Genomic DNA, 12,597 nt, shown 5'->3' with positions numbered 1-12,597 from the left:
GTAATTGTTGCGCCACTCTCACATTCCGATCACTTAATCTGAACTGTCGACATCCTTTCTCCCCCAACAATCCCAACATCCCACTCCCACTTTTGCACAAATGCTGCTCCCTCCATAATTCACATCAGCTCAGATGAAGTGTCATCTAGACTCGAATCATTAGCTTGCTTTCTCTCCATGAATGCTGCCTGACCTTCTGTGATCTCCAGCATTTTTTATTTTCAGTTCAAATTCCAGCATCTGCAATAATTTGCTTCCACCCCTAATGTTGCTGTTCCTGAGACAGCAATACTTCAAATTCTGAGATAAATCTCTGTTCCCAACAACCAATCCTCCTTCCTCAGTGTTGTTTTTTTTTAATTGTAGGGTTGTGATCTCAAATAGGTAGCCCAAGGTAAGGTTTAAGTCGATGCAAAAAAGTATAAGGATATAAAGGATTTAATTGTCGTGAGTAATAGCTCAATTGACTGAGTGCAAGAGCGGAGTTTATTGACAGGCAGGCTAAAGGTTAACAGTTAGTGACTGTGTGCCTTATGTTTGTAAACTGTCAGCAGACTGAAAAGCAGCAAGACTCAAAACATATTCCTGCCATGTGAGAACTCCCATTTCAGTACGCTAAGACTGCAATCATAATCTCAGAAAAGGAGAAGAAAATCCAGGTTTAAACAGGTATTTAACTGAGGGATTAAAGAGGGGGAGCTTTATTGAGTTGGAGAGGGAGAAATGATTTCTACTGATTTGGTAACAAAAGAATTTAGATTTTAGATAAACAGGATAAGGCCTAGTGGAGAGGTGAGACATATGTCTTTTTAAATGCAGTAAATTGTTAGAATCTGAACTTCATTGTCTGAAAGAAGCTTAATGGTAGTAACTTTCAAAAGGAATTGGATAAAAATTTTAAAAAGAAAATGTGTCAGGTTATAGGGAAAGAGCAGGAGAGTGGATTGATTTTGGTAGCTCATTCAAAAAGTCAGCAGTGGCCTCTGATGGACATGTTTGTGTAGGTCATTCATATCTTGCCCCTCTGAGACCCTTTCTTCTACAGAAGTATGACTTTGACTTGGTGTTACTGATGAAGGGTTCCTGCCCAAAACGTCAATTTTCCTGCTGCTTGGATGCTGCCTGACCTGCTGTGCATTTCCAGCATCACTCTAATCTTGACTTTGATTTGGTGTTGTCTGCTATATGGCCTTTAATAATTAAAGCTGCAGTCATCACAATCTGCAGTGCTTCTGGGACTTTACAAAGCTCTAGTTAGGCCCCATTTAGAATACTGTGTCCAACACCTCAGGAAGGACATCCTGGCACTGGAGCATGTCCAGCGGAGATTCGCATGGATGATCCCTGGAATGGTAGGCCTAACATACAATGAAAGGCTGAGGATCCTGAGATTGTATTCATTAGAGTTTAGAAGGTTGAGGGAGATCTAATAGAAACTTACAAGATAATGCATGGCTTAGAAAGGGTGGACGCTGGGAATTTGTTTCCAGTAGGTGGGGAGACCAGGAACCGTGGACACAGCCTTAGAATTAGAGGGGGTCAATTTAGAACAGAAATGAGGACACATTTCTTCAGCCAGAGTGTGATGGGCCTGTGGAATTCATTGTCACGGAGCACAGTGAGGCCGGGATGTTAAATGTCTTCAAGGCAGAAATTGATAAATTCCTGATCTTTCAAGGAATTAATGACAATGGGGAGAGTGCGGGTAAGTGGAATTGAAATGCCCATCTGCCATGATTAAATGGTGGAATGCACTAGATGGGCCAAATGGCCTTACTTCCACTCCTATGTCTTATGGTCTATCACCCATCTCTGCAAAATAAACACTTAACTGCGCTGCTCCTGCAAACTACCATAAACATCAACACTTTCTTTTCTCTCAAGGACTTAAAATATTTTAAATCATCTAAATTTATTCCCAGAACACTCATCTGTCTCCACAATTTTACAAATATAGCTCCTTAAGTCACAAATCCTATGTGACTGTACTAAAGGGAAGCTATCCCTTCTCATCTTGCTCAACCTATCTGCCAACCTTGAGCAATGCTTCACTATCATGTGATTGGGTGGGATTGCATTCCCCTTGTACACAAAGAGCAATATAGCAGAAGCACAGGCCCTTCAGCCCACCAAGACTGCACCAACACGATGCCTTTATGAACTGAAACCTTTTGCCTGTACGCTGATAGTACCCCTCTATTCAGAACAAGGTGGCGGTGGAGTAAGGACTCCTGAGCTGGAGCTCCTGCACTCCGACAACTTTTCTTTCTTCTTTTCTTTCAGGTTTGTTTTAGTTTTTATTCTCTACTTACCTTCAGGAGGGTGTTCGGTAATGAAGACAGCAGCAGCAGGGGACCCAGAGCAGGGACTTTGGTGGTCGGCCACAAGGTGGTTGGTGTGTCTGGGCAGAAATCTGGCAGTCGGTGGCATTGTGGGAGCGGCTGGGAGCCCAGAGCAGCACTCTGATAGCCTGTGGCGAGGTGGCTAATGAACCCAGATGGCAGTCGATGGCTATACAGCTGCACGGAGGTTCAAGGAATCAACAGATCAAGCCCAGCATGGGACAAAGATCGAGCCATTGTGGGGATAGCCCATCATGGAACTGCAGGCCCATGTAATTTGGAATTTTTAACTTTATTTCTTATTTATTACTTTTCACTGTCATGAACTGTAACGCGAACTTCTATTTATTTATCTTTTTGCCTAAGTTTTGTACCTGGGTACCTTGCACCTAAGATAGCGCCAGAGAATGGCCATGATTTGGAGATGCCGGTGTTGGACTGGGGTGTACAAAGTTAAAAATCACACAACACCAGGTTATGGCCCAACAGGTTTAATTGGAAGCACTAGCTTTCGGAGCGCTGCTCCTTCATCAGGACTCTTCACAACCACCTGATGAAGGAGCGGTGCTCTGAAAGCTAGTGCTTCCAATTAAACCGGAGAATGGTAACACTGTAACTTTTCGCTGTATCCCGGTACTTGAGTACCCTTAATGAGTAAACCAAATTCTAATTCTATTCCTTGCCTATTCATATATCTGTCTAGATACCTCTAAGATGTTGCTATTGTATCCAACTCCACCACCTACTCTGACAGCACATTACAAGCACTTAACCACCCTGTTTAAAAATAAAACCTGCCTCTCACACTTCTCTTAAATGTTGCCCCTTTCACCTTAAACCTATGTCCCTGAGTAATTGACATTTCTACCCTGAGGACAAAGACTTTGACTATCCATTCCTCTCATAATTTTCTAAACTTCTCAGGTTGCCCCTCATCCTTCGATGTTCAAGTGAAAATAAACCTCAGTCCTGATGAAGAGCTTATGCCGGAAACATCGATTCTCCTGCTCCTCAGATCTGCCTGACCTGCTGTGAGCGCCAGACTCTTGACTCTGGAAACAAAGTTTGTCCAATATCTCAATTATATTTGTCAGTTATAATTTTTGTTGATTTAATTATAGCCAAGGGATGAATGCAATTGCATCGCCTCTTATCTCTGCACAGTTACCTCTAGTGGTCCCCTATTTCTCATTTATACACTGCCTCTAAGTGACATCACCCAAAAATACAGAATTAGGGATGACACATGGCTCTATCTCATGAATGATTGTCTTGAACCTTCTGCTGCTCCTAAATTCTTAAACTGCTTGTCCAACATTCAGTACTGGATAAGCATAAATTTCAATTATATGTCAGAAGACCAAAGTTACTGACAATGGTCTCTACCACAAATGGCATCCCTCAATCACCAATTCTAATTATTGAAAGCTGAACCAGATTGTGCACTTATTAAGACGGAGTAAGTGAGGTCTGCAGATGCTGGAGATCAGAGCTGGAAATGTGTTGCTGGAAAAGCGCAGCAGGTCAGGCAGCATCCAGGGAACAGGAGAATCGACGTTTCGGGCATAAGCCCTTCTTCAGGAATGAGGAAAGTTTGTCCAGCAGGCTAAGATAAAAGGTAGGGAGGAGGGACTTGGGGGAGGGGCGTCGGAAATGTGATAGGTGGAAAGAGGTCAAGGTGAGGGTGATAGGTCAGACTGGGGTGGGGGCGGAGAGGTCGGGAAGAAGATTGCAGGTTAGGAAGGCGGTGCTGAATTCGATGGGTTTGACTGAGACAGGGTGGGGGGAGGGGAAATGAGGAAACTGGTGAAATCCGAGTTCATCCCTTGTGGTTGGAGGGTTCCTAGGCGGAAGATGAGGCGTTCTTCCTCCAACCGTCGTTTTGTTGTGGTCTGACGATGGAGGAGTCCAAAGACCTGCATATCCTTGGTGGAGTGGGAGGGGGAATTGAAATGTTGAGCTACAGGGTGGTTGGGTTGGTTGGTCCGGGTGTCCCAGAGGTGTTCTCTGAAACGCTCCGCAAGTAGCCGGCCTGTCTCCCCAATATAGAGGAGGCCACATCGGGTGCAGAGGATGCAATAGATGATGTGTGTGGAGGTGCAGGTGAATCTGTGGCGGATATGGAAGTTTCCTTTGGGGCCTTGGAGGGAGGTGTGGGCGCAAGTCTTGCACCTCCTGCGGTTGCAGGGGAAGATGCCGGGAGTGGAGGTTGGGTTGGTGGGGGGTGTGGATCTGACGAGGGAGTCACGGAGGGAGTGGTCTTTACGGAATGCTGATAGGGGAGGGGAGGGAAATATATCCTTGGTGGTGGGGTCCGTTTGGAGGTAGCGGAAATGACGGCGGATGATGCGCTGTACATGGAGATTGGTGGGGTGGTAGGTGAGGACCAGTGGGGTTCTGTCCTGGTGGCGGTTGGAGGGGCGGGGTTCAAGGGCGGAGGAGCGGGAAGTGGAAGAGATGCGGTGGAGGGCATCGTCGACCACGTCGGGGGGGAAATTGCGGTCCTTGAAGAAGGAGGCCATCTGGGTTGTGCGTTTTTGGAACTGGTCCTCCTGGGAGCAGATGCGGCGGAGTCGAAGGAATTGGGAGAATGGGATGGCGTTTTTACAGGGGGCAGGATGGGAGGAGGTGTAGTCCAGGTAGCTGTGGGAGTCGGTCGGTTTGTAGTAGATGTCCGTGTTGATTCGGTCGCCTGAGGTAGAAATAGAAAGGTTGAGGAAGGGGAGGGAGGAATCTGAGACTGTCCAGGTGAATTTGAGGTCGGGGTGGAAGGTGTTGGTGAAGTGGATGAACTGTTCAACCTCCTCGTGGGAGCACGAGGCGGGGCCGATACAGTCATCGATGTAGCGGAGGAAATGGTGGGGGGTGGGGCCAGTGTAGTTGCGGAAGATGGATTGTTCCACATATCCTACGAAGGGGCAGGCATAGCTGGGGTCCATGCGGGTGCCCATGGCTACTCCTTTCGTTTGGAGGAAGTGGGAGGATTGGAAAGAGAAGTTGTTCAGAGTGAGGACCAGTTCAGTCAGTCGAAGGAGGGTGTCAGTGGAAGGGTACTGGTCGGTACGGCGGGAAAGAAAGAAGCGGAGGGCTTTGAGTCCTTCGTGATGGGGGATGGAGATGTACAGGGACTGGATGTCCATGGTGAAAATAAGGCGTTGGGGACCGGGGAAGCGAAAATCATGGAGCAGGTGGAGGGCATGGGTGGTGTCCCGAACGTAGGTGGGGAGTTCTTGGACTAAGGGGGACAGGACGGTGTCAAGGTATGCAGAGATGAGTTCGGTGGGGCAGGAGCAGGCGGAGACAATGGGTCGGCCGGGGCAGTCAGGTTTGTGGATTTTGGGCAGGAGGTAGAAGCGGGAGGTGCGGGGTTGTGGGACTATGAGGTTGGAGGCGGTGGATGGTAGATCCCCCGAGGTGATGAGGTTATGGACGGTCTGGGAGATGATGGTTTGGTGGTGGGGAGTGGGGTCATGGTCAAGGGGGCAGTAGGAGGAGGTATCTGCGAGCTGGCGTTTGGCCTCAGCGGTGTAGAGGTCGGTGCGCCAAACTACTACCGCGCCTCCCTTGTCTGCTGGTTTGATAGTGAGGTTGGGGTTGCAACGGAGTGAGTGGAGGGCTGCGCGTTCCGAGGGTGAGAGGTTGGAGTGGGTGAGAGGGGTGGGGGAGTTCAGGTGGCGGCTAATATCACGGCGGCAGTTGGCTATGAAGAGGTCGAGGGCAGGTAGGAGGCCAGCACGGGATGTCCAGGTGGATGGGGTGTGTTGGAGGCGGGAGAAGGGGTCGTCAGAGGGTGGGCGAGAGTCTTGGTTCAAGAAGTAGGCACGGAGGCGAAGGCGGCGGAAGAATTGTTCGATGTCACGCTGCGTGTTGAACTCATTAATCCGGGAGCGTAGGGGAATGAAGGTGAGGCCTCTGCTGAGGACTGATCTTTCATCCTCAGAGAGGGGTAGGTCTGGAGGGATAGTGAAAACACGGCAGGGCTGGGAGCTAGGACCTGGTGTGGGGCTGGTGCTGGGTGTGGGGGCGGGGTTAGGTCTAGGGGCGGGGACGGGGATCGGCGTGGGGCGGGGTTGGGCGTGGTGATGGCGATAGGCGAAGGGGCGGGGTTAGACGTGGTGACGGAAATAGGCGTGGGGGCGGGGTTAGGCATGCAGTCGGAGATCGGCGAAGGGGCGGGGTTAGGCGTGGTGACGGACCTCGCCGGGGGGGGCGGGGTTAGGCGTGGAGATCCGCGTGGGGGCGGAGACACATGCGGCATTGTGGCCCCCTGTAAAAACGCCATCCCATTCTTCCAATTCCTTCGACTCCGCCGCATCTGCTCCCAGGAGGACCAGTTCCAAAAACGCACAACCCAGATGGCCACCTTCTTCAAGGACCGCAATTTCCCCCCCCGACGTGGTCGACGATGCCCTCCACCGCATCTCTTCCACTTCCCGCTCCTCCGCCCTTGAACCCCGCCCCTCCAACCGCCACCAGGACAGAACCCCACTGGTCCTCACCTACCACCCCACCAATCTCCATGTACAGCGCATCCGCCGTCATTTCCGCTACCTCCAAACAGACCCCACCACCAAGGATATATTTCCCTCCCCTCCCCTATCAGCATTCCGTAAAGACCACTCCCTCCGCGACTCCCTCGTCAGCTCCACACCCCCCACCAACCCAACCTCCACTCCCAGCACCTTCCCCTGCAACCGCAGGAGGTGCAAGACTTGCGCCCACACCTCCCCTCTCACCTCCCTCCCAGGCCCCATAGGAAACTTCCATATCCGCCACAGATTCACCTGCACCTCCACACACATCATCTATTGCATCCTCTGCACCCGATGTGGCCTCCTCTATATTGGGGAGACAGGCCGGCTACTTGCGGAGCGTTTCAGAGAACACCTCTGGGACACCCGGACCAACCAACCCAACCACCCTGTAGCTCAACATTTCAATTCCCCCTCCCACTCCACCAAGGATATGCAGGTCTTTGGACTCCTCCATCGTCAGACCACAACAAAACGACGGTTGGAGGAAGAACGCCTCATCTTCCGCCTAGGAACCCTCCAACCACAAGGGATGAACTCGGATTTCACCAGTTTCCTCATTTCCCAACCTCTCCGCCCCCACCCCAGTCTGACCTATCACCCTCACCTTGACCTCTTTCCACCTATCACATTTCCGACGCCCCTCCCCCCTACCTTTTATCTTAGCCTGCTGGACAAACTTTCCTCATTCCTGAAGAAGGGCTTATGCCCGAAACGTCGATTCTCCTGTTCCCTGGATGCTGCCTGACCTGCTGCGCTTTTCCAGCAACACATTTCCAGCACTTATTAAGACTGCCCATTTCTACCTGTGAAACATCACCTGACTATGTGCCTGCACTACTGAAACCCCCAACTAGGTATTCACTCCCTTGAGACTTTACCAACACACTCCTGGTTGTCTCATATTCTATTCTCCATGGACTTTAAATCATGCAAACTCTGCTGTCCTTGTCTTAGCTTCCACCAAACCCTGCACTTCCATCATGCCTTTAGTTGCTCACCTACATTCTGTCCTGGTTAAACAATACTTCTATTAAAAATTTTGTCATTTTCAAATTCCTCCATGGGCACAGCCCTTCCACATTTATAATCTCCTCCTGTTCCTACAACCCTCAGTGATAGGCACTCCTCCACTAGCATCCTGAATGTCACAGATTTTAATTGCTTCTTAATTGTTTACCATGTTGTAGGTTAAGTGGACAGTGAAGGTGGTTACCTCTTGAATACAACGGGATCTTGATCAGATGGGCCAATGGGCTGAGGACTGGCAGATAGAGCTTAACTTAGATAAATGTGAGGCGCTGTATTTTGGAAAAGCAAATCAGAGCAGGACTAATGGTTAGGTCCTGGGGAATGTTGCTGAACAGAGACTTTAGGATGCAGGTTCATAGTTCCTTAAAGGTGGAATCACAGGTAGATAATTAGTAAAGGTGGCGTTTGGTATGCTTTCCTTTGCCAGTCAGAGCATCGAGTATAGGAGTTGGGAGGACATTTTGTGGTTGTACAGGACATTGGTTTGACCACTTTTGAAATATTGTGTGCAATTCTGGTCTCTCTACTATCGAAGGATGTTGTGGAACTTGATAGGGTTCAGAAAAAATCGAAAAGGATGTTGCCAGGTTTGGAGGATTTGAGCTACAGCAAGAGGCTGAACAGGCTGGGGCTGTTTTCACTGGGGCATCGGAGGCTGAGGGGTGACCTTATAGAGGTTTATAATATCATGAGGGGTAGGGTACATAGACAAAGTCTTTTCCCTGGGTTGGGCAGAGTCCAGAACTGGAGGGCATGGGTTTAGGATGAGTGGGGTAAAGATTTAAAAGGGACCTAAGGTGCAACTTTTTCACACAAGAGAGTGGTGAGTGTATGGAATGAGCTACCAGAGGAAGTAGTGGAGGCCGGTACAATTACAACATTTAAAATGCACCTGGATGAACAGAAAGGGCCAAGTGCTGGCAAATGGGACTAGATTAATTTAGGATATCTGGTCTGCATGGATGAGTTGGTCCAAAGATTTGCTTCCACACTGTACATCTAACACTCTGTCTTTAGCAATCAAGGTCCTAAGCTCTGGAATTGTCTCCCTAGAGCGCTGTGCATCTGTCTTTCTACTTTTAGGAGATAGCTTAAAATTCTTCTTTTTGATCGTGTTTTCGGTCATCTCACTTAAAGTTGCAACTAGGAGTCAAAGTCTGCTTCATAACAATAGCAAGCTTCATTTGAACCATACAGTGTCTAAAAGTGAATACAGCTTCCAATTTCTAAACAAAACATCAGCATAACACATGCTTCAGCTGAAATTAAAGTGCGAATATCGTGCAAAATTGTTATCAACATAGTGCAAAATCTCCCATTTTCTCTGCCTTCCATTGTCCCCCATTTTTGCAGTGATCTGTCCCTCAGCCCCCAGAGTGAGTAAGACTAGCAAGTGTCAGCAGATGCAGTTTGGAGGAATTGTAGCCTCCACGACCATGGATTTGTTCACCAGAGCTGGTGGCCAGCCATCAGGAACAGGAATCCCGGCTATGGATCCATTCGACATGTGAATATCATTTGAAGGCTGAGCTTATAGAACTTGGTGAAAAACAGCCAAGTGCCTTGGGCCTCCTAATCCTTTCTGTCCTTCATGCTCTCAAAAGGTAAGTTTATACATTTGGGATATAGCTTTGTGATGGAAATGAGGCAACATAAAAGGCACCACACAAAAGGCAGCTATAAATTATCGCTGTTTATTTCTATCAGTACCCACATTGTTCCTTACATTCCAGTTTACATTATTGTAACTATGTCACATGAATACAACTTGTGTCCTACCCCAACGATGGTTAACATCTTCAGATCCCATTCTTTAGAACCTTCTATCCACAGTCCAATTAGAAAAAGCAGTTGTGAACCACCTACCACTGAAGGAGCCATCGGGTTAAATGTAGAGGCAATAGAATAGTGCAAATTAAGAACATGTAATAGTTCTCGAAAAGCTGACCCAGTCACTGATGGCTGTCGACAAACAAAGCAGCTTGTATAGATCCATAAAAACCTGTCATTTTATATCCTTCAAACAGAGTTGTGTGATGAGCTAGGCTCCATATTTTCTTTTGGAACTGAGGAGATAGACTGAGGCTCACAGTGCACAACCTCACACTGAGACTAAACAAAGATGAGGTAAATCAGGAAGCAGTGGTTAGGTGATGCCAGCTTGGATTTTAAAGCCTAGCAATCATTTGGATGATGGCAGGAGGTGAGAGGTTCCACAGTTTTGAGGTCTTGGGCAAGGCAAGTGTAGGAGCTGATATGACGAGTTTCAATTAGAAGACAGTGACAAGCAGTAAAGAGGAATACTGGACAGAAGAACAGATGGAACTTTAATCTTCTAGATTTTTATTTAGAGGATCACTGACCAAAAGAAATGGGAGGGGAAGAGGAGCGAGAGAGAGCGAGAGAGAAAAGAAGGGAAGGAAAGAGAGGGAAAAAAATGGAGAGAGAGAGAGAAAAGTGAAGGGTAAAAACAAGAAAGAAAAAACAGGATATTTTCAAGAACAATGGTGCAGCCTCATGCACATCTCTCTCTCAACTGTGCCAGCAAATACATACACACTTCTCAAATCAGAAAGAAATTGCCGCATTGTCTAAAACCACAACCTCAGATCCACCCATTCAGCATCCTACAGATTGACAGATGTGGTTCACAAATGCCGACACAGCGTAAGAGGCAGCCTGCTTTCAATAGACAAATAAAGTTGAGCTGAAGTGAGGTGGAGAATGAATTTAAGCAAAGGTTAAAAACAAGTCTAATAAACTGCGTTAGTTGTCCTCCAAAGACTGGGTACAGCTTAGAGAGAGAGAGAGAGAGAGAGACTTATATGGGCTGGCACAGAGAAAAGAGACAGGCTGAGAATAGGAGTGCGAATGATAAAAGCCAAGAGGGAAACATGGTGCCATTGAAACATCCAACCACACAGTGTGAATGAAAACAGCAAGTACTTTGTGTGACTCAAACGTACTCCATCACACTGAAGCCTGTGCATTTGAAAACTGAAAGGGCTCCGTAGATAGAAGATCTAATTCAAACAGGCTCAATATCTTTAGTAAAAAGAATGCTTTCAAAATAACAAATTAATATGCATTTCAACAAATGTGTTTGTTTAAAAAAGGAAGCATGGCCCCTGTCTTGTACAAAGTGACAAGGGCAGGTAGCTGTGTGATATCCACTCACTCCCCCTCTTTATTCATCGTCATCACCAGCCCCCAGATCATCTCATAGAAATATATGAAAATATTTTTGATCTCTGTTTTCCTTTCTGGATATAAACACCTCGTGTTGTACAAACCATCTTGTAGAAAAAGAACGCTTCACATTGTAAAGGCCCACTGTGACGGTTTCCGTTCAGTAAAACCGCTTGTTGCGCTCTTGGCGTTTCTGGAAGACCACAGCGCCCACCATGCCACACACAACGATCCCGAGCAACGCGCAAAGGAGGAGCAGGAAGATTTTCCAGCCTGTCATGGGCCCACTCCGAAAATTTCCCGTTGGATCATCGATGTTATCTAGTAGACAAAGAAAAAAAGCAAAAACATTTTAGCAGTACTTTTGAATGCAGCGGTATGTTCAAGATCAGGCAATAATGGACACCTAGCTGAAGGAGGAGATACTGTGGTGAATAGAATGGGTGACCCATTTTCTGTAGCTTGAAAGGATGAGCCTCAACAAGACTGAGGAGGAGCAGGCAATGATCTTAATGGTAGAAGAAAACATAAATGTACCAATATCCAAAAGAAAAATAATGGTTAACTCTCTGGGTGAAGACCTACGTTCTGATGAAGGATCTTAAGACAAAGCATAAACTGTCATTGAACCATGGACTGGTATTGCACCAGGGAAGCCCAAAGTACATTGAGTCTGGGCTGACACTTAAGTCCCACTCTGACAAATCGTCCACTTTTACTATTCCTTTTATTCAGAAAGCTACTGTTGAACCAACAAGGAGAAAGTGAGGTCTGCAGATGCTGGAGATCAGAGCTGAAAGTGTGTTGCTGGAAAAGCGCAGCAGGTCAGGCAGCATCCAAGGAACAGGAGAATCGACGTTTCGGTTCCTGAAGAAGGGCTTATGCCCGAAACGTCGATTCTCCTGATCCTTGGATGCTGCCTGACCTGCTGCGCTTTTCCAGCAACACACTTTCAGTGTTAACCAACAGCCTATCAGTGTTTCAAATTCCAATTATTCACTGAATACAAAAGATTTTCCTCACTGAGATTTAAACTGCGTGTGAAAAGAACATTTACGCTAACCCTACGCAACTTTAGCTCTTCCATCAAATGTGGTCTCCGTCTTCCCCGCTTCAAGGAGAACAATCAACTTCTCCAGTCTGTGCACATACTTTCAGACACAGAATCATTTTAGTAATCCTCTTAAGTACCTTCCTCAAAGTCTTCACATCTTTCCCAAAGCATAGTGACCCCAGAATTTAACTCAATTCTTCGGCTGCAGAAAAACAGCTTTTTATTCTACGCCTCTATTTATAAAACCAAAGATTTGTATGCACTCATTACTCTGTCCTGACAGGAAATAGATGGCATGTTGGCCTTTAAAGCAAGGGCAATGAAATACAAGAATAAAATATCTCACTATAAATGATCAAGGGTTGGTCAAACTACATCTGAAATATGGAGACCAAAACTGGACACAATATTTAGGAGAAGTATACTTGTGTTAAAGGCAGTACAATGA

The 12,597-nt window shown here is 47.1% G+C and overlaps 1 protein-coding gene and 1 long non-coding RNA gene across 2 annotated transcripts in view; one reads left to right on the top strand and one right to left on the bottom strand.

Annotated features, from left to right (window-relative positions):
• Positions 1-582: 582 nt before the first annotated feature.
• LOC148147582 (uncharacterized) lies at positions 583-3,423 on the top strand. Its single transcript, XR_015759681.1, has 3 exons — positions 583-669; positions 2,319-2,614; positions 3,267-3,423. It is a non-coding gene; the product is annotated as an uncharacterized LOC148147582 (long non-coding RNA).
• A 6,157-nt stretch (positions 3,424-9,580) lies between these two features.
• lman2 (lectin, mannose-binding 2) overlaps positions 9,581-12,597 on the bottom strand; it is a 55,754-nt gene continuing 52,737 nt past the window's right edge. The window contains exon 8 of the mRNA XM_043703951.2: positions 9,581-11,416. Coding sequence (XP_043559886.2) covers positions 11,256-11,416 — 161 coding nt within the window. The 3' untranslated portion in view covers positions 9,581-11,255. The remainder of the gene's footprint in view (positions 11,417-12,597) is intronic.

Source organism: Chiloscyllium plagiosum, unplaced genomic scaffold (assembly GCF_037043375.1).
Source record: "Chiloscyllium plagiosum isolate Xiang-an unplaced genomic scaffold, Cpla_swu_hap1 HiC_scaffold_16, whole genome shotgun sequence".
Classification (NCBI taxonomy): Eukaryota; Metazoa; Chordata; class Chondrichthyes; order Orectolobiformes; family Hemiscylliidae; genus Chiloscyllium; species Chiloscyllium plagiosum.
The sequence above is the reverse complement of the archived record's forward strand: the minus strand, read 5'-3'. Positions and strand labels throughout refer to the sequence as shown.